The sequence below is a fragment of the Centrocercus urophasianus genome, unplaced genomic scaffold (assembly GCF_019232065.1).
Source record: "Centrocercus urophasianus isolate 14NV4802_14NV808 unplaced genomic scaffold, USGS_Curo_1.0 seq_21, whole genome shotgun sequence".
Lineage (NCBI taxonomy): Eukaryota > Metazoa > Chordata > Aves > Galliformes > Phasianidae > Centrocercus > Centrocercus urophasianus.
In genome coordinates, this window is record NW_024884767.1 from 11,752,434 (window position 1) to 11,775,195 (window position 22,762).

General features: G+C 37.2%; 1 protein-coding gene across 9 annotated transcripts in view; it reads right to left on the reverse strand.

The window, feature by feature from the left end:
- Positions 1–22,762, reverse strand: part of CAST (calpastatin) — a 59,246-nt gene that overhangs the window by 8,441 nt on the left and 28,043 nt on the right. For 6 of the 9 annotated variants that reach the window (XM_042822858.1, XM_042822853.1, XM_042822854.1 and 3 more), the window contains 17 exons: positions 19,737–19,796; positions 14,910–14,957; positions 13,618–13,674; positions 13,392–13,508; positions 11,672–11,770; positions 11,092–11,193; positions 10,275–10,355; positions 10,125–10,178; positions 9,457–9,546; positions 9,199–9,294; positions 8,609–8,710; positions 7,116–7,199; positions 6,092–6,139; positions 3,507–3,611; positions 3,119–3,220; positions 1,428–1,529; positions 465–539 (listed from right to left, as the gene is read on the reverse strand). In XM_042822858.1, coding sequence (XP_042678792.1) covers positions 465–539; positions 1,428–1,529; positions 3,119–3,220; positions 3,507–3,611; positions 6,092–6,139; positions 7,116–7,199; positions 8,609–8,710; positions 9,199–9,294; positions 9,457–9,546; positions 10,125–10,178; positions 10,275–10,355; positions 11,092–11,193; positions 11,672–11,770; positions 13,392–13,508; positions 13,618–13,674; positions 14,910–14,957; positions 19,737–19,796 — 1,422 coding nt within the window. The remainder of the gene's footprint in view (positions 1–464; positions 540–1,427; positions 1,530–3,118; positions 3,221–3,506; positions 3,612–6,091; positions 6,140–7,115; positions 7,200–8,608; positions 8,711–9,198; positions 9,295–9,456; positions 9,547–10,124; positions 10,179–10,274; positions 10,356–11,091; positions 11,194–11,671; positions 11,771–13,391; positions 13,509–13,617; positions 13,675–14,909; positions 14,958–19,736; positions 19,797–22,762) is intronic. The other 3 variants (XM_042822855.1, XM_042822862.1, XM_042822860.1) reach the window with 2 other exon arrangements.

Sequence of the window (22,762 nt, forward strand, 5' to 3'; positions counted from 1 at the left end):
GCTATCAATATACTGCTGAATAAAGAGTCAAGAAAGGCGGTGTCACACTGGTACCTGTGGCAAGTGATGGGCAGGACTTGGCTATACGTAAGCAACCCATTTATGTCAAATGAGTTGTGTGGTGTTGTCTGTAAAAATTTCTACTTGAAAGTTGTTGTTTTGTGGAGTGTTTTAAGAACAGTTTTAAGTAGTCATGACATTAAATTTTACAATATGATGAAAGACTCCACCATACTAATCTCAAACAAAATTACTCATGCGCAGGCATTTGCATCTAAACCATTTCAGTTCCTATGGAGGCATCTAATGAAAGATGTCAGATAATCCAGGAATTACAAACCATGACTTCTACGTAGTGTAAAACTACCTTAAGTAAACATATCAAAATGAAATACAGTTTCAGTTTCATCCATGTGAATTGAAGAATGAAAGGTCAGACTGAAATAGAACATTAAGTTTATTACTTTTGCATCCGTTGATCTGTACTCTGGAGGAATTGTTTGTTCATCTTCTTTGTGTTCTTTCTGTTTGGTTTTCTCCTTTGAAGGCAAAATAAAATTAATAAAAACAAACTGTCGCATCTCAACAGAAACTCAAATGCAAAACTTTTCAGTGCCTTCAGTTTACTGATTCAAATCAATCTTTCTAATTCAATACAAAAGCCAGATGAAAAAATCTCATGCAAATTCAAAGAGCCCTTCAAAAAGGCTTTATCTATCCTTGTGTTTCTTTCTGCTAGGAGTAGCTCCCCATCCCTCAATGAAGATCAGCAGAGTTAAGTAAATGGGCAAGAATGAGTCAGTAAACATAACAGCGGTGTACCTCTGAGCCAAAATTCTGACTTTGTTTGAAATGCACTCAGCAACTACCCTGCATGTAGTCTAAGCAGAGAATGCAGTAGCCAAATCCATAAAGGACTACTCCCACTACAAATCGTACACGAAGACGATAAGGAAGACATCACAGTAAAACTAACCTTAAAAAATTTTGTTTGACATGCTCCTAGAACACCAGAAGAGTTGCTCTTTTTTTTACATTCATTAGCACTTAGCCCACAGTGACATTCCTAATTTAAACAACTCATCATAAACGTTCCTTTCGGAAAAGGACTAAACTATATTCCAATTCCAATTGCCAATTCCAATGCACACATTACCTCTGCTTTGTTTCTGCAGTAATACTCAAGCAAAAGCAGTTTTCAGAAGCTGACAAAAGATGAAATACTACTAACAGGCACAACAATGAAGTACTCACTGTATTTAAACCCTACTAGAATTTCCTAAGGAAAACACAACTTGTTTCGCAAGTAAATATTCTTTTTTAAAAAGTGTGAGTACTCCTCCAACTTGTTTAGCCTGTGGAAATACAGAAACAATGAAGATATGTATACCAACAAAGCATTTTTTGAGGTCTGAATATTTTTCTACCTTAACTTTGTCCACTGCAGGTTTCTTTTCTTCTAGATCAGGCTCCCCCTTTCCAAGACCACTGGACAAGGCTTCTAGTGCTTCATCGGCTACATGACCAACCTGCCAGAGTATTGATATAGCAAAACATAATTATGTGTTTGGAATTTCATTGCAGCTGAAGAAAAATCCTCATACACTACAATTGCCAGACACACATTACTGAATTCTACTGCTGTATAATCTCTTCTTCCCTAAGTATTTATTAAATTCACTAGCATCATCCCTTTAATGGCACAGGGGGTAGAGCAGACCACAAGAACTGTCAGTTCAAATTACTCTGTTAAGAACTTCCCTGCTGACCTTCCCTGTTTAAGTCTGACATGCAACACAATCCTCTCCAGCCAGCAAGACAACTTCATCAAGGGCCAAACCCAAATGACTCCATGCAAATGCACATCACATTCATAGGGCTATGCTTTTACTGGCATCACGGATAAGTGGTTCACATGACTTGTGTGTTATAATGGAAAGATGAAGGCTCCATGGGAAGGGTAAACAGGGAAGATGAGGAGGGGGTGTTTCCTTTGATGTCAAAGACCATCTGGGGTGCACAAACTCTGCCTGGGGGTAAAGAGAAACTGACTGAGAGCTTATGGGTGAACATTAAAGGATGAACAAGGAAATCTTGTCAAATTCAAGCTCAAATAAGAAGTCTGAAGAGAGTGAAAGCAAGGATGGCTAACCTGAGAGAAATACAGAGACATTGTCCAAACATCCAGGGATCAAGTTGGGAAAGCTGAAGTCCTTAAAGCAAATTTGGCAAGGGACATCAAGGACGATGAGAAAGCCTTGCTGTAAGTACATCAGTGATTAAAGGGAGCCTAAGTAAAATGTGAGCCTTCTCTTGACTGGACAAAACAGAAGACTCGGTTACTTGAGATACACTGGAGGCTGAGGCACTCAATGATTTATTTGCCTCATTTTCCCTGGCAAGTGTCCTAACCAGACTGCAGAATCCAAAGGTAGGGACTGGAAGAATTAAGTACTGCTCATTGCAGATGAGCAGGCTTGAGACCATCTAATGAATCTGAACGTACACAAGGCCACAGGATCTGACAAGGTGCATCTGCAGATCCTGAAGGAACTTGTGGATAAAGTTGCTTAGCCATATTTGAGAAATCATGGTAGTTCAGTGAACTGAACTCCCACTGGGACTGGGGAAATGGATAGTCCCCATTCCTGAAAAGTGAAAAACGAAAAACCTAGGAAACTGAAAGTCAGTCAGCCTCATCCCCATGCTCAGTAAGATCATGGAGCAGATCTTACTGGAAATTATGCACGGAAAACAAAGTGATTACTGTTAACAACCAACACTGCTTAAGTAAAGGCAAATCAGGCCTGTCAAAGTTAATGATCTTCCTTGATGGGGTAAAAGTATTGGCAGATAAGAGAAGAGAAACTGAAGTCATTTATGTGACTTGTGCAAAGCATCTGACATTATCTCTCACAACATTCTTGTCTCTCAATTGATGAGATGGGGATTTGACAAATGGGCCACTCGGTGGATAAGGAATTGGCGGGGTGTAATGGCTTTATACTAGAAGACAGTATTAAATGAAATATTGAAAAGAAATTCTTCACTATGAGAGAAATTCTTCATTACGAATTCCCCATTATGAGTGAGGTTGCCTTTAGCTCTAACTACTCACAGAAGACACAGATGTTGGAGCTGAAGACTGCACAGAGCAAGCTGTGGCACGAGGGACTACTTCATCCTTTGCAGTTTTTGCAGATGCAGGAGCTGATGGCTTCTGAAACAGAAAGCATATTCTTACTGAATATGCTCAGAAACCCCAAACATATCTGTTAAGTGTTTTGTTTTGCTTTTTAAAAATACAGTACAAAATGAGGAAGAAAAAGAGTCCAAATTTAAAGCTAGATGCCCTTCAATTAAAGACTAAATGCCAAACAGAGTTGACATACCCCATGTTCCACTGAAAGCCACAGAGAAATAACAAAGAAATGGAAATATTTTTTCTTGAATGAACAGCAGCACTATCCAGTCTTAACAAACCACATTTTCTAGACTAGACTTACTTTGGATGTGCTGCTGGACTTTGATGGTTTGGATTGTACTGCAGGCTGTGCAGGGCTGGCAAAGTCTTTTGAAAATTCATCAACAAGGTCAGATTCACTCAAAGGCTGCAAAAAAAGGACATGCGTGGTATGGGTGACTCACTGCCTATTACAGACAAACCTTTGTAGCCAATACCAAAATAACCTCTGACATTTACATCCAAAAAACATCATGAATTTTAAAGCGCAAGGAACTAAAAAAGCAAATCCAACAACAAGAAAAATCAGAATGAGTCAGTTTCCTTGATATTAAAAGCTAACGTAACTGTAGAGAATGTTGCGTGCAAAATTTAGGGAACATTATGTTCAATACAGTTTACTGGGCTATTGAAATGAAAATGCAACTTTCTCACTAGAAAAAAAAAAAACAGAACACTGATATTTTACTAAACCAATGCCATGCTCTTCCAGTATTTAAAGTACAAATTACACAGAGGTTTTGGAAAGCGGCAGCATCAGGTTATGATTTTTGCATCTTAATTTTTTTTTTCACAGCAAAGTACAGAATAAAGCTCCCCAGAGGCAGTGTCACTTATAAGTTCTCAGCTCATGCAGTGACTGCTGACATTCCATGTCTTCCCCTATGAATACTCCAGGAAAAAGTGAATAAATTGCAGCTTTCTTTCCCTGCTCTGCAAACTGTTAGAATTTGTTGATACTTCGTAATTTAGTACTCTGTGATCTATTACAAATGCTCCTGTGATCCTTCTGGCTTTCAGGTTTACACCAAAATGTCAGCTGATTTAACATCAGTGATAACCATTAAATGGCTATGTGCAGTTCATTTAATAAAGACTTCTTTGATTAAGTTCATAATACATATTATGATATTCCTAAAGGAGACTCCTACCTTTTTCCCCTCTCACACTGTTTCTTTTGTTGGTCAGTTTCCCTAAGTATTTCTAAAATATTTAATCATGAAAAGTTTCCCTATTCATAACTAAGGACTTCCTCTCTAAACTGCTATCTCAAAAAATCATTTAGGAAAACCAACTTTTTTTCACAAAAGTAATCATACCATATGTTGCTAAGGGCATGCAAAAAGAAGACCCTAACTACTAAAAGTCCAGCTGAAATCATGAAAATAACTGACTGCAATTCGCAGGAATTGAGGATGAGATGCTAACTGATTTGAAGATTAGTCAGCTAGTGACAGAATTGTTTTTATTTTGTTGCTTTCGATTTCATAGATCTGAATTACTGACGACACCACTGGCAAGTATGACTTGTTGAAAACTGCCTTCTTCAAATTACAAATTGGGACATAACGCAGAGGGAAAAAAAGTAAAAAAACAAAGAAAACCTCACGAAACATGCATACACCTGATATGTCAAATATTCAATTATAATTGTGTCTCAGATAGAGAAGGGTATAAAAGCACAGGAATACTTATCCTTCTGCTAAAAATGTCATTCTTTGGCTATAGGATATCCTGTTTTGCTTTGGTATTGGACCTCATTCATACTATAGATCAGCCTCCTTTAATTTGTACTTTTTTGCTGTTTTGGAGCATTTGTCTTCTAGGCACATTTTTCTTTGTGCTCCTTGTGAAACAAGAGAACTTGTCTCCTAACATCAGTTCTGGTTCCCTCAAAGCCTTCTCTTTTTTCTCTTGTGACATGTTTGTCAGTATTCCTCTGTGCAGCTCTCACACATCACCCATCCAGATGGCTGAATATCTGAGATTTGACAGACACAAATTTATAGAAATGTGAAGTCTTTTCATTACTGTCTTTGTCTTCCTCCATATTTCAAGCTTGAATACTAAATTAATTCACATTTCTGTTACAAAAGCACTGTTTCATTTTCATTTAGATTGCTCCTGACCTTCACACTCATTTCAGAAGAACGAAGGTTAACTGTACTTTTCCAATTCCAGCCCAAATATTTTGGCTCTTTATGACTCTTTAAGTCATAATATTTCAGTTCCTTTCTTTTCAGTTACTTTTCTTTTTCTACTTTTTTTTTCGCTTTCCTTTTGTACTTTTTCAAGTAACCATTAAACTTTTTATTTAATCCACTCAATCTATCTTGCACTTTCCAAGCCATAACAAAGATGCTTCTTGAGAAGTCCAAGTTGATCTCTTTATTTAGGAAAATGTCTGTAGCACCTTTTTGCCTCCTTCCAGTTACCTTATATTTGAAGAAAACACTGACTTTCCTACTTTTCCTCTATCTGTACTTCAATTGCTCCAACAGACTTTTACAGGACACCTTATACTATTTCTTTACAAAAGCTTTTCTTTGTGTTAACAGTTACTTCTGTAACTGCTCAATACCTAAGTAACCTCTAGATCTTTTTCTTACTTTGAGCTCCTCATTCACAGCCAGTAGATTTCAGTAAAAATGGCTTCTACTTGACTCTTCAGATCAGTGCTTTTCATGCAAGGAATTAAAGACACAAACAAATCAACAGACTTACACAATGGCATAGAGAGAAGTGATGACAGAAGGGGGAAAAAACAGGGTATCTATTCACTCTGAGCGTGAATTGTCAGTTTGACATTATTGTCAGTTTTATTGATATTACTGTCAGTTTTCTAACCTTAGGTTTTTCTTCAGGCTTTGGGAGTATTGGTTTTCCATCTTTATCCTGAAAGTAAAAAAAGCAAGTATTTTCCAATATTGCAAGGAATAATTCCATATTCCACAGTCACCTCAAAATAATAATATGAGATAACCAGACTAAATCAGCGACATAGTCAGAGGCATTCCCCTAAAAAGAGGTAGCTCTTATATCACCAGGTTAGCAGATTAAAAAATACATGTATATTGGGCTGTCAACACAATAAAAATAGGCCACAAAACTGAAAATAGCTGTTCATTCCTGTTAATATCAATATTCAGTATGAATTAATTCTACGGCAAAACAGCAGAAGTTAATCCAGTAGAAAGGTAATTTCTGAGTGCAAAAGACAAACTTTTTCACTTGTGCTTAAGAAGCCGTTATATTCCACATTCCTGGCTAGACAGCCTTGAAATCTCTAATTAAGGAGTTAAAGTGCTCCACTCAAAACAGAGCGTAAACATACAGCTCCACAAGTGACAGTTGTCATACCACTTTGTTAATGTCAATTATTCTAACAAACATCAAAAAAAAAAAAAACATCAGTTCTGTAGTGAAACTGAACTACACAGAAAATAAATCTCAGTTCCACTGCTGGTTTTCTTAACTGTGAGCAAATCTCCATCACTTTAATTTCCAATCTGAAGAAGTAGTTTCCATACTGTTTTACATTAGTAGTTCAAGGCTACACTGAAAATGGGTAACCAAGAGCAGTTTTCCAACACTGAGGCTGAATATCAGAAACAAATCACACCACTCTTCAGGAAGGAACACATGAGCTGGGAAGATCCTATCTTTCCTGAGGATGTCTGAAAAAATGTAGTCATGCTCATAAAGGAAAGGAAGGAAAGTAAAGACACAAGAATTATCTAGAAGGTAAAGCCACAGGTTGAATACATTACTACAGCTTGTTTTCTGCACGTTCTGTCCCTACCTGTGACCAAAAAAAGTGTTATAGACAACTGTCCTATTTACATAGCAACGGAGATTTTTAAAAACTTACCAGCTCTGGAGTTAGCCTGTATTCTGGAGGTACCGTATCATCCCGTTCTCCAGCCTTTTTTTCTTTTTTCTCCTTAGCTTTTGCCTGAAAAAAAAAGTACTAAAAATACTTACTGAGAGAAACAAAAGCATAGCATATACTCAACATCACTATCAAGATAGTTCAGTCAAAGAAATACTAGCATCAGATAAAACTATTCTGTAGATCAACATACTCAAGTTCATAGAATCATAGATTTGTGTGAGTTGTAAGACACATTAAGTCTGACCGTGTCTCTAGTAACAATACATCCACTACCTCCCTGGGCAACCTGTACCAGCACTGCACCATGATTACCATAAAGAAAACTTTCTTCTTATATTAAAAGTCTTAATCTTTTAATTTAAACCATTTTCCCCTTGTCCTATCACAACAGACCCTGCTGAAGAGTTTGTCCCCTTTTTTCCTATAGACCCCTTTCAGATACCGAAAGGCCATAGATACTGTCAATTCCTCAATTTATTCTTATCCAGTTTCTGTGAAAAAAATAAGAATCAATACCATAAAAAGGACAATATTCTGTTTTTGTTTTCTAAACACATAAAGCTCCAGCTACTGTTCAGAACTGTAACTTCACAGCCAGTATTTTTAGACCTTTTGGGAAATATAAAGTCCTTAAGTTCCCTTGGATTGCATCACACTGACAATACAAAACGCAATTTGTCATCAGCTACTCAAACACAGCTTTTCACTCTTTGGACCTTCTTCATAAAGCAATGCATCCACCAAAATACATGTAGGCCCAGACTCAGTCTGCAATACAACATGGTCTTGTTTATCAAATTTATACTCTTGAGATATCTTGTCAGCAATAATTATCTTTCTGCTATTTCCATGTCATTTACCTGCTTTGAGTTATAAGTGAAGACGGGAGGAAGAAAGTATTATTAGTGGCGTTATAAATAGAGTTGCAAAACTGAATAAAAGGTCAAAGTAAAGTACAACACACAAAAAACTGCAGAAATCTTACTGTTGAAGGAAAAAAAGAGACTGAGAAGACATAGCTAAAGGCAAGACTCAGATTATAAAGACAATGGAATTGGGTGGATGAAGGAAAACATCTCACAAAACATCAAAAGGATTTATTAAAAAGTAATTAAACAAGCAATATATGCAAAGCAAAGGTCTAATATTGACTGTACCCTATTCACTGGGAACAAAACAGAGGAATTATAGCTAACACAAAGAAAGGTATATGTATTCATATCTATATAGTTAAAAAAGAAAATTCTTTAGTTTTCCAGAATGTCATATGATATTCTACCTCATTCCACTTGGGATTCTGTAAGTTCTAAATTTTCCAAACCAAACTGGACTCAGACATTCCTTAGGCTTTGACATGAAAGTTGCTTTGCTACAAACTATTTAACACATTTGTACAATAACTAGCAAAAAGGATCCAAGGTTCCACGGGAGACATTTTTTTTTTACTTTTTAATGGTGCAAGATCGTACCTCTGACACCTCTACAATGGTGCTAACATCTTCCGGTTCGGGTTCAGGTTCAGGTCCACTAATAGTATCCATAAGAGCTTCCATTGCATCCTCTCTGATTTCCTGTATGAAAATATTATGAAAATACGCATTTTTTAATTTCTTTCAACATTCAACACCACACTGGTCATTTTGACTTTACTACATTTGATTTTTGTAACACCACACTGAAGCATACGGCAAATTTTGGAGAAAAAAAAATGTAAGGTAACAAACATTCTCTCTAAATAAAAAAAAATGAATACTTTGTAAAATGTTAGAAAACAAAATCACATCCAGATGTTAAATGCAGTCTAAAACAGCTAAGAAAATTTACTTTACTCCTCCAGTCAAAATAAGAGTCATTCTACAGAGGACAGGAACAATCTGATCTGTCAAGACCAGATCTTTCAAACGCTGGATAGTCTGCACTATCAGAATTCCTAACATTTCCCTACTCTCTTGGCTAAACAGGATTTTCAACTAAAATGAGAATGACAAGTATCTTTATAAGACAAGGCACACTGAAATTTTAAGCAGATGTTAACTAGCCAAAAGATAGACCTTTATACCTCTTTTGATTTTTTTTTTTTCTCTTTAGGAGGAACTGAAGTCTTCACTGAACTTGCTGCTTGTGCTTGTATGATTTCTCCTTCCTTGGTTTGTTTCTTCAGTATGAGAGGAAAATGAGAGGGATTTTATTACAGGCAAATTTACAAAAATATTTTTCAAAAATAAAAACTGTCAACATTATTTTAGAGTAAAGCATTATGATAACAGAAGTATTTCACTACAATAGAAGGTTGCATGGCAAAAAAAAAAATCAATACCTCTGTTGACTTCTTTTCTTCAGCAGCAGCAATACTGCAGGTAAAGTCAGACGACAGGGCATCTGCGAGCTCATCATCTGTCATTGGTTTCTGAATAAATTTTGCAAAGTAGGTTTTGATTAGTTAAGTTCAAATATCAATGCTGTCAAACTTAGTTTAAAATCTAAATATGTTTACTCAAATGATACTTCTCATTTTTTCATTCATTTTTTTCAGACAAGCACTGATTTTTATATATTGAACTTACAAGTAGATAAATTAAATCAGCTTACAGAATTATCTTGTAAGTATAAGCATTTGTAAGTGTAAGTAATCATTGCTAAAAAGATTATAGAGACTATTGTATGCACAGTCAATATATCTTCTCTATGTTATTATTATGACAATTATTTTGTCCCTTTATTATTATTATAACCAATACCTTTGAAAGCATTTATTTGACTTAATTCTGTTTCTGTCAATTCTTACCTCTTTATTAAAAAGCAGATAAGCAAACAAACAAAAAATCCCTGTGCTCAGTTCTTAGTTTTATCTGTATCTACTTTATCTGACAGGCCAATCCCACTTCCTGCTATTACTGGAAGACATACTAGATTTTAATTTTCCAAGGAATCCTATGATAATTGGGTTATTTTCACCTTGCAATACACACATAAAGAAAGACTTACTTCAGAAAGTTCATCTACTTTTGGTAGGCCCCCATCTTTGCCATCCACTTTGCTCTAGAAGGAGAATTGATTTTGTAGTAAGTGGGAAACAAAAACAGACAGAAAGAAAGAAAATCGACAAAGAATTGTGTATTTTGTTAACTCACAAACCTTCAATAATGCAAGATAATCTGGAGGGAGGCTACCTTCTCGTTTACCCAGTTCTTCCAAGTACTCTGAAGAAATATTTTCCTTTGAAAAGAATGTACACATCATTGTTTTCATACTACTGTTCACTGAAATAAATTTACAATTTCTAAGTTTTCTTATCTATCCACAGTGACATTTTTGGAAAGAAAATAAAAATATTGGCTAGATCACAGTACCAATACTGAAAAACAGCTGTATAATATCTTTCAGAATCTACCATCATGCAAACGTGTATCAAATAATTTCAGCTGTGTGTCATCTAGCAGAACTCTCTTAGATTACTTCTGGAACAAAGTCATTTAAAGGTATCAAAGAATATATATTACTCTACACGTACTGAATTTTAGATATTTACTAATCCCAACTTGCTTGTTTTGAATGAGTACTGAATTAGACTCGTAATCTTAACTGTCCTTATCTGACTCTCCTATTTTAACTCTGAAAATATGCATTCTTCAAATTCTCAATATTTTATTCTCTTGTAAGTAGATATGAAAGCTCCTGGAGTCTTTATTGTTCTCTTACACATCTGTTAATGCCTTTTGTAAATGTACTTGGAAGACAATTCAAAAAGCAACTTCATTGTCACTTACTTAACCATGTCCTGCTGCAATATATACATAATGATACCATTTCTCTGTTACTGAAAAGCACTAGAATGCAGCTGTTTAAATCCTATTATGCCTCTTAGCAGACTGAAGTAACAGTTACTGCATCACTATACCATGAGCAACTGCAGACTTATGAATTTTCCAAAAAACTGAAAAGCGCTAAATACCGTAATTTCCGGACCAGTGTAAACTGGTCTAGTAGCCACATCTTCTTCAGATCCACCCAGTGTATCTATTAAGCTGTCCAGTGCTGATTCATCCATGGCAGGCTAAAAAATAAGCAGAGCATTATAAGCCATGCTATCCCATGGAAAGAAAAAAATCATCTAGTGAATATGTGGAGAAACTTCAGAAACGAGACACGAAAGTTTCTTTGTGTAGGTCTTGTATTTGCAAGTATTTTCAACAAAAGCTCGTCTTAAACTCAATCCCAGTGTCAGTAACAAGATCTCTGCATTTATATACTAGCTGAACGACATGTAGGAATGTAAGTGAGAAATAAAAATTAATTAATTTTATGCTACTTGTGGTAAAAATAATTGTAGATCAATCAGAAAGCAAATGCTATGCCATTAGATGTTTACCTGTTCCTTCACGTAGTCCTTCACCACAATCCATAACTACTAGAAAGCATTACTTCAGAAATTACAAATTTATTTTTTCTGAAACAGGAAAGTTTCAGAAAAAGAAACATTCCCTGAAGTCAATTTACAATGGAAGCATTTCTCTAGGTCTGTGTTGACCAACCTCAGTATTTGGTTTATCAGCTGCAGCAACCATACTTGCAACAGCACCTTCACCCACTGCACCTGCACCATCTGCTGTTGATGTCTTTTCAGTCTTAGCCTGGAGAAATAAGAGAACAATTAAGAGATCACTTCACTATGTGACCCTGTATTAAAAATTCTACAGACAATACAAAGTGAAACAGATATTGTACTCAGGCACATGTATCTATTGTTCCTCTTTATATACACTTTGATGTAAAAAAAAAAGCAAAAACAGTTCCACATACTATCTGAAGGCTTTGGAAGCTGGATATCTGCAGTTTGCACGTACTCAGACTAGCCGAGAGCATTCAATTTAATTTACTTATTTTGGACACAGCAACTGGTTTATGCATCTCCACTGCATCCATATGCTTTGGCAGATTGATCTCACCATCTACGTGCAATATTCTGGAATGATATGCTGCTTCTAGCATTTGACCACAGCACAAAGTGTGACCTTGCATGCAAAACCCATGCAATTTTAAGAACTTTTTTTTTTTTTTTTTTTTTTTTTTTTGCCAGCAAAAGAAATTTGCAGTGCAAAAAAGATTATGATTTCCCTTCCAAGCCTCCTTTTAAAGCTTTCGCTTGCATGGCGGTTCTCAGTACACTGTTAAAACCAGCAGCAAATACTGCTCAAAAATTAAGTGTAAGCTATCTACTTATTGCAACAGTGAGTTTAGTAATGGAGCAACATCAATACAGACTTTAGACTTCAAAAACAAAAGAAAATGCTATGTTGTGTAGAGCTGCAAGAGTCTTCACGGTACTCTGGTGTTGCCACCCAGACACACACAGATGAGAAGACCAAAAGATGTAGATCCTGACTCTACCAGACGTTTTTGCCCTAGTATTTTCCCCACTTGCCCCTCTGAAATGATACCTCCTCAACTTCTTCCAACATTTCTCCTCCTACTTTTTTTTCCTACAGCCTTGCAGTTAGGCCTATCCTACTGCAAACATATAGCCTCCTGATCTCTGCATTTGGATTAAACACTGCTACTTCAAATATACTTGAAACTGCACAGATAAAGAAGTTCCATGCTGACAGTGCCCACATAGATAAAGCACCTAAAGACTGATCACATGGTCTCGTCTATTCACTTTTGATAATAAAGGTACAGGGAAAAATTCTGAAGAACCAATCTCTCCTAAGTAGCTGCAAGAAACTTGCAGAAAGCTTCCATGTGGACTGAGGAGTCCCAAGCATGTAACATACAGAACAGTTAAGCAGCTCTACAGCTGTAGTAATCTGCATATTGCTTGCCTGAACAAAAGTCACAGTGCAGTAAGCAATGTAAACAGATGTACAGAGAGGAAAATAAGGTGGACACGCATCAGGATTACCAAACAAGTACAAACTACCAATATTATTTGCCACTGAAGCTGTATCTGCTCTGCAGACAATCCTTATCCATTAATGCTCTCATGAGTTAGCTGGAATGGGTATAGCCAGGGGGCTAATTTAATCAGTGTGTAGAATTTGAAATTTCTAGTGTCTCAAATTCAGAAAATCACAAAAAGAAGTCTGTCATATGCACCTTTGAAATTAATACAGTTTCTGAGTTTTTCCTACATTTTGACTTTTGGAGGCTATCTTGCTTCATAATGTTCAGCGTAAGAATCCTTCTAGATGCAGAATTCTAACTTTTATCATAACATAAAAAATAAAAATTGGATTGCTACTTTTACTATACCTGTGCTGTGTTTGCAGTGGTTGCCTGTGAAGGCTGCTCAGCTTGACCTGTAGTTTCCTTTCCCATATTATTTGGTTTAAAAGCTGTTACCACAGAAGGTGCAATTGGGCTTTTTGCCTGTATGGAGAGAAATCATTATCAATAGATTGAGAATACATATATATATATTATATATATATAAATAAACAAAAGTAAAAAGTATCAGAGAGGGACGATTATGACTTACACCACTGGATTCCTTTTGCTTCTCTTCAGCTGGTTGATTGTTTTGAGAGTTTGATGGCTGTCATAAAAGAGAAACTTATGATCGTTTACCACAATTCAATGCCAGGGAACATGATCTACAGTAAGTAAATAAATCTATACATAAACATTCTTACTAAACAGAAGTACATGAGAAGAAGATTTATTCCTGTTATCTACCAAAACTCAGAAATTTGGGCTGGGAGGAGAATGTACTTACTGCCTAATACACCCTCTGAAGTGGACAATCCTTTAAATACTTTACTTTATATAGCTTGTTTTAAAAAAAAAAAAGAAAATAAGATGCAAGACTCTATAACTACAGGCACGTTTTTAAAATGGCAGTCTTTAAAGTGGTTCTTATTTTTAGCCAGCTACGCACAAAATATGCTTCTACTGACACAAAAGTGCAGTTTAGAGGAAACAGAGATGATTCATCTTTCAAACTGTATTTGCATTAAGGTATGTATCTAGAGAAGCCATCACAGGCACAGCCATACCTAGGTCTTGTAAGTAGAAAAGCATGCTTATTCCACTCTCTAATACTCATTTATCCTTTAAAAAAAAATTTTATTTTAAATTATATTTTCAAATAGTGCAAATTGAAAAGTGAATTAACTTTTCTTACGTACTCTTGCTAAACTAAATCTCTCTGACCAATTACAGTCTGCCCTTTTTTGCAAATTAAGGCTGAAGTAACTTCGACCCTTTGGGTTGGATGGCTTTGGGGGAAGTGAATTGGTTGTTTCTATTTTATACTCGAGATATATATTTTTTTTTCTAAGACAGGTTTATTTCCTCTTTCTGGAAGGTAGAAAGGGTAAACAACGAGATTGTACACAAAAAAAAAGAAGTAATGTTAATCCTCCCTACAGTGAGGAAGTCTATTTGGCCTACTGCTTGTTTCTCTTCAGATAAATACGCCTAATAGCAATTGACAGACAAGAAGTCTGTACTTCAGGACTGATATCCAAACAAATTTGAAACTATATCCCAAGGCTGCTAAGTGGAAAAATAAAAACACCAGCTTTCTCCACATTTTTCTGCCCATCTTTCCCCTAAATAAAAACAAAACTGATTTCCTAAGCTGCTGTAAAACAATCATGCATACTCAGTGCTTCCACAAAGTGCTACCTAGCTCATTTGCACACAGGTATGTTACTGCTCATTCAGCAGTTTCACTCAGCAAAATAGTGGCTAAGAATTTATCCTATCACCCCAAAGTCAGTCAAAAAATGAAGTGCAAAAGCAAAAGAGAGAAAGCTGAGTACTCACCTTCAAATCTGCAGTTTTCTCAGGTTCTATTTGGCTTGTTGATGTGGACTGAAATGTAACAAATTTATATTCAGAGAGAGATTAATATATTTGTGTATTTCTACCGTGCAAGCTAATTTAAAGAGAAATACTAGACTGGTTTGTACTTGCGCAGTGCAACTAGTATGCTGCTCTGGCTCTGACTTTCCTTCCAGTGATCTAAGAACTATCAATGTATATAAGCACACACAAACACTCCTCATACCCGAGAGTGAAAGGAGAGGTTACAAAGCCAATAAACAAACAAAATAAACAGATTAATTCAAATATGAAAACTTTCTGAAACCATGCCACAGAATTGATTCCTATAATTCGCCTCAAGTATGGTAAGCTCTAAATTAATACTTACAGAACCAAGTAAGAATGAGCACTGAAAAGCCAAAAGATAGCTCTATATGATGGGAAGAAAGAAAAATTGAAGTGTAACATCTTTGTCAGTGACATGGGCAGCAGGATTGAATGCAACCTCCGCTGGTTTGCAGACACCACCAAGCTGAGTGGCACAGTTGGAAGAAAGAAATGTCATACAGAGTGACCCAGGGAGTCCTGAGAAACGCCCACATGTGATTCAACAAGGCCAAATGCAGGGTACTGCACTTGGGTTAGGGCAATCACAGATATGTGTACAGACTCAGACAGGAGCTCAATGAGAGCAGCCCCACAGAGAACAACTTGAGGGCATGCAAAAAGCTGGACATGAAAAAGCAATGTGCATTTGCAGAAGGCCATCTGCATTCTGGGCTCCATCAAGGAGAGGGAGGGGATTGTCCCTCTATGTGCTGCCCTCATGACATCCCAACTGGAGCACTGCATCCAGGCTGATACCCCCAGTACACTAAGTACATGGAGCAGTTAGAACAGGTTCAGGGGAGAGAAACAAAGATTGTCAGAGGCAGGAGCATTTCTCATGAAAAGACAGGTTGTGGGAGCTGGGCTTGCTCCAGGGAGACCTCATTGTGGCTGTTTAGTACCTTTACAGAGCCTACAGGTAAGCTGCAGAGCAACTTCTTACAAAGGCATGTCAGTGACAAAGGGGAATGGTTTTGAATTTATAGAAGGGAGATTTATGTTAGATGTTAGGAGTAAATAGGATGGGCTTTGAGGTCCCTTCCAACCCAAACCATTCTGTGATTCTATGATTCTAAGTGCCAGATGACTCATCACAGTTTTCTTACTACTTTGCTTTTTTGTTGCTCCTTTACTGCTCTATGATTAACAAATGTAGAGTTAATGTGGTTTCTGGAAAGCCATTCCCATAAGTGTGAACCTCAGAAGCACTCACTGCAGAATCAATTGGGGAGATGGTTTGTTCAGGGAAGCACAATTTAATCTGTCACTAGTGCTAGAAACAGCACTAAGTGCAAAAAAATCTGAAAACACATATGGAAAACTACATGGCCATATACGTGCAACAGAGCCCGAATTCCTGCCCTGTCACCCAGAGAGGAAATCTGCAGTTGTGGGGCACAACTCCGGAGAGTGGTGGGAGCAGAACAGCTCATAGCAGCTGAGCTGTGGCAGCAGACTGTGCCCTCTGCCCCTACCCACGACTGTGCTTTCTCCACAGCTGACCTGGCATACCTGCAGTATGTGTCATTGCACTGTATCCACATGCAGTAAGACAGCTTCTGAACTCAGGAAATACAGCCTTAGACAGAAACTCTCCTTTTTCCTTTTATCCTAATAAATACTGCGAGCATATTTAAAGTTGCTAAGAGACAAACAACACATTGTCTTTTTCCATCAGCCTATTAAAAGTCAGTAAGCAACCAAATAACATTATATAAGCCTGTAATTTAGATTTGTTTGTAGCCTTGTAATTTTTCCCTATTTCAACTGCCAACCATTAATTACCATTTAGACATACCTAGCTTATATTTGATAGCTGACTAGATAAAGAAACTGCCAAAACTTGTTTATCATTTGTTATGGTAGTATTTACACCCATACACTGGACCGTACAGACTTGGTTGTGAAAATGTGAGCATGTGTAGAAATGTAGATGCTTGGGCACAAGCTGGGTGGAGGTTCGGAAGCTACAAGAACAGAGCACATCACCATATGACATTCAATACCATACAGGATAAACAAAACACAGATAGAGAGCAGGATCAACCAATTCCTGTGCTACAAAGTGGTGAAAAAACAAGTATTAAAAACAATAGTAATAGTCACCTAATCTCAAAGATTTCCCCCCTTTGGATTTTATCTTGAATGTCTATGCGGATTAAAACTCAGTACTTAAAAGGTTCATTCTCTATGCACTCCCACTTGTGCATTATTGTTATTTGACCACAGTATGGCTAACTCAAAGACAGAGGCATCCAGTTGTGTAAAATCCTACACTGAAAAGGCAATCATAAATTTTCAGGTTTTGGCTCAAACAGGTTGGATACGTTTGTGTAACATCTAAAGCAGAGAATCAAACTGACGTGAGATGACCTTCAGCAGCATAATCTTTTTTGTAAGAAATGTTAGAGAAGTGAGAGCAGAAGTATAAGAAGCATAGTTTGACTCTTCCTGCTGCGGAATGTTGCCTGCTGGATGCCTGAGACCTGAAGCAGAGCACAGATTTCTGTTTTTCTTACATGCATTTCAGAATATTAAACACACTTTTTTTTTGCAGAAAAAAATATAGAGTGCTTAAATTCTGTCAATATTTGAGGAGAATTATCAAACATGAACATAAATTCTCAGCTTTACAACCTAGCTATTTGCAACTACACGCTATTATTTTTGCATACTGTAAGTAGTATTTTACTTCATCTATTTTTATAGATATAGTATATCTATTTATATAGATACAGATATAGTAGGGTATACACTATTTGTTATACTTGTTTATATTTTAAACTGTACATCTCAGACTCTAAACTTATCTATTTGAATATTACAGAATATACATGGGCTCACATAAGCAACACTTTGATTCAAGACTCATACACACCTGAAAATGCTAAACACTGAACATGCCATCACGAATAAAAAAATGCTCACATAGAGATACTTATTTAGATACACTTTCAGCAGTAGCAAAGTTCAAATCCAATAATAAGTAATTATTACTAGGCAGGTCAAGGCAGTGTTTTCTCTATTTTAGTATGAGACTACACATTCAAAGGTAAATATTCAGTCAATTGTGAGCAGTCACGATACTTACGTGTTGTAAACTGAAGCCACAGCACCAGTTCATGACATACACCAAAATCCCTTACTGAGAAGATGTTCTACTTCCCTTTCTACTGCCAATTTCCACCTGCACTGTGTCAGTACCCAAAGGACCAGATACTAAACTGACCCAGGAGACTGAAAAATGAGTTAGGAAAAAAAAGAAAAAAAGACCCCAAGCTGCAGGAAAATCACAGCTTTCTCAGAGCAGCAGCAAACAGGCCTAATTCAAGACAAATATTCATATGCAAAACTGGAAGCTAAAGAGACGTTCAGAACATATTTAAGGATAGTGGTATACTACAGGGATTCCAAGAAAGAGAAATGGGCTTGTTTACAGCAGGCCAATTAGAAAGGAATTAGTTTGCCAGAAATTTAAAACTAGAAATGAAAATAAGATTTAGCAATACTATTTCTCTCCAAATGAGTCTATTGTCAAAATGCAGGCATCTTGCCTAATCCAGCAGGTGAACCGACATTAATAACACAACACGCATTAGAAGAAAACATCTGTTATCTCACACATGCAAATGTGGGACTATGCTTTGAAGTGGTTTGTGTTTGACAGCCTTTTTTTTTTTGTCAGTGCTCAAGTATATGTCTCTGCTGCTGTTTCATCTTGTAAACACTTTAAAGAGCGCGGGTAATCTAACAGCTGGCTTCATACACAAAGAAGATGGACTACACTATCCTCAGAGGTGCACGCTGAAAAGACAGCGAAGGATTTTCCAATACAGTAAAAGGTAAAAACAAAAAAAAAAAAACAACCATAATGAAGGTGATGAAATATCAGAACTGGCTATCAACAGACGCTGTGCAATCCATACACTTAGAGGTAGTTAGAGTTTGGAAGGTCTTGAGCATCTTGAAGGCGGCGCTGCTCTGACTGAGGGGCTAGATAACATTACATCCAGATGCCTCCTCTAACCTTGCTACTCTATTACTTTTTTGTATTTAGCACAAGATGCAGACAGTCATAAGTTTCACCACCTCAGAGTCTGTTGCTGGTCTAGGTTAGTATTCTATAATTTTGTCAGATTCTCTGATATAATTATGGAAAATGGTGGGAGAACATTATTAAACATTTCCTGAAATATTCATAAATTGTGTTAAATGAAAACAGGCATAAGTTAGGCTGGCTGTCTTTAACAAGAAAAGCACGCCCATCTACTATGACAAGGATGACTGTCCTCCAAGTAGTAAAACACAAGGATTGATTATACACCTTCTATACTGAAGGAGTTGTAGTCACAACACAAGACAGAAAACAAGTACGAAGAATAAAAACAAGGACGCTTTCAGACAGCCAACAATGAGCGATTTACAAGAATATGCAATTTGAGAAATTATCATCAGGTGAATAAAACTGTAATTACACTGGGGGGAGCTATATACATGTCACGAAGCATGACTGCACTAAAATTGAGCACTGTTTTCATAAAACCCCTAAGTCCGTTGTACAACATTGTTTAGATTTTTTTAATGAAGAAACTAAGCTGTAGACAAGAAATATGCAAAGCAAAGTTAGTCAGCATCTTAGTCAGAGGTATGAAAATAGAAATTCCACTGCTTCACGTAGTTATGCTTAGCTACAAGACTGAACGTCTCAGAAATCCGTACCTTTGTTTCAGATGGCTTCATAATGGGTGGTTTTGATGCATCCGTAGAGGGAGACTGCTTCTGAAAGAAAAAAAGCAAACAATAAATTCTACATACTTCCAAAATATATAGGCAACCAGAATCCATTAGATAAACAGCCAGGAGTAAAAAATACAGCGTTACTGAAAATCAGATTTATCATTTTACATCTTCTATCTTGCTTGTATTTCTCCTACATGTTTATGCAGGATTTTGACAACAGATCGTGTAACAACACTTTTGAAAGACAAATCTCATATCAAGTATCAAAACGAACTCAAATTCTGCTCTTTTACTGAACTTAAACCTACTATGCAGGGTTCTTACAAATTTCAAATTTCTCCATAAAGTAACTATGCTTTTGGATTTATTAGTTAGTTACACAAAATATTTAGCACTAAATTGGAAGCTCAAACCTTTTAAGATGAGAAGGGGTCGTTATTTTCCATGTAACAGACACCAAAAAGTGTTAACAGAACCACAGAATTGTAGGGGTTGGAAGGGACCTGTTCTGTATATCATGCAATGCATTCAAAAGAGCTATGAACAACAAAGCCCACTCTCCTAGTTTCAGCAATGCTATCCCCGGTGTTATCCCCAGCAGCAGATGTTTTACTTCTTCAGTAACTGTATCGAATTCCACAGCCCAGAAACTAATACTTTAATTCTCTCATCAATACTTTACACAAATGCAATACTACCTCTCTATCCTGTTTACTGTTTCTGTGCTTAAAGCTGTGTTTGCAAACTCAATTGCAGCAACAAGTTCACAGTTTGCATTTAAATGAACAGCACAAATAAAAAAAAAAATATCTAGACTTCATTGTCTTCAGATGCTTACCATGCCTCTTACTGAATTAAAACGTGTAATCTGAAGGAACTCAGAGGCTGCATAACTATTCCATTCTTGGAGTGACCTCTTATTTCCACATATAAATTTGTAATATTTATTTTTCACAGGATAACTATTTCTCAAGAATAATAAAATGTTGCACAAAATTTAAAAGGTATGCTATGATGACTATATCATGTTCTTCCTTGTAACACATCTGATACCTTTCTTACCTTAGTAAGAGGCTTAGAACTCTAAGTATACACTGGAAAGAATCTGCAATTGCCACACTACAGAACTGTAAGCAAATAATTTCCACTTCCACTTATGTATACACATAAAGACTAATCAGATAATAGGTGAGAACTTTTGCATGAGTGGAGATGTACATAAGAATTTTTAAAAGCCTCCTATATCAGGACAAGGAACAAATGTTTCTATATGATCTTTTTATATATTATCATCATTAAGTAATCTGCAGGCAACATCATGTTTTCCTTATTTTGCTCTGTAACATTTTCCTTTTCTTACTTCTCCATGAAATTAATCTGAATTCCTTCTACATGACTAATAAGTACGTATCTGCTCTACACCTTCGTATTAGTCATCCCAGTGCCTATTCATTTCACAAAGGACGTCTCTGTTTTCTGCACTGCATGATTTATTTATGGTGTACGGGAACCTTATCTCTTCCACTCCTGCAAAAAGCCCCCACACCAACCCTTCTTCCTGCAACACACTGAAAAACTTCACCAAGGTCCAGTACAGCAGCACCACCTTGACCTGCAGATATCCACCACCACTGCAGCAGCTGACTGACAGCTAGGGGATAGAAAGCAGTTAACAAATGGCTGCTCATCAGCTGCTACTGGGAAGCAAAGTTGTACTTCTGCGTTCACAGACCACCTCTGCATACAAGGGCAGCACCACAATGCCATGGTCTTCTGGCTCTCACAGAGCACGGTGTGCCTCATTCCATCCATACAGCACCTTTTGCCCCAGTTCTCAATACTGAAGGTCTCTAATTTTCACGTTTCTTCTTCCAAGGCCTTCGGTGCTCACAGTCTGCAATCACACTGAGCCTCACAGGGTGATGACAACACAGAAGGCTGCCACGGTCTAAATATCTGTTTCGTAACTAACACGCAGCCTATAAAAACAGTCTGACTCCTGCAAGTCCATTTTGGGTGACAACTTCTTACTGTGGGTTGTTCTGGTTTTCCTGTTCCAAGGGACACGTGCCTTACCCGGTAGTAGGGAAGCTATGAAAACACTGCTTTTGCTGCAGTCCATTAATCAGACTGCAGAATGGGTGAAGTTTTGTCCTGCAAGCAGCACAAAAATGCATGTCAGGCTAGGAGGTAAACATTAAAATGCTGCCTAGCAACAAGGATAACAACTGCCTGATGCACAGCTGCTAGAAAGGCTCCAGCACAGCAAAGCATATTGTGCTCATGAAAAAGGATAGCAAACCCTGCCACAGGCCGGGCCAAAGAAACCTGCCCGGAAAAACAGAACAGCTTAAACTGTCCAACAGGAAGTGAAGAATAAGGAGAGCTCAGCATCTGGAGACAAAAGACAGAAAACCACATACTGGTGGCAGAAAACACAGTTATTTCTTGTGTTGTTTCAGATGCAAAGGGCAGAGCCTACAGCAAATGGAAAGAGAGTGTCATCAGCACTGATGCTTTTCCTGTGGCTGCACACACACAGCTTTGGCCCCTAGACACACAGTGGTGCTGGCAGTGCCATGCAGCCCCTTGGGGCTCCTGGGAAGGGTCTCCACCTGCTTCCTAGTGCACAGCCCTTAGGAAGGCACTCAGAAGAGTCCAAGCCGATGGATGAACATGGGAACAGACCAACAGAGCTCACACACTGCTGACTGTGAGTTAGAGAACAGTGTGTTCCAGTATAGTCTGCTGAGACACAGGATCTGTTTGATAAGAGAAGGAACGCCCTTCAAAACTGGCCTGCCAAATTTAACAAGGCAGACCTTACTAAAACATTGTTTCCTAATCTCACTGTGTGTATGCCAGAGACAGGGAAATAAAATGGAAGTAGCAACAGGAGAGGAGATCAAAGAAAGTAAAGATGGGAAACATCAAAAGAGGATAGTTTTAACTATTTAAGGAAGTGAGGGTAAATGCCTCTTGGAAAAACGTAACAGCAAAAGAAC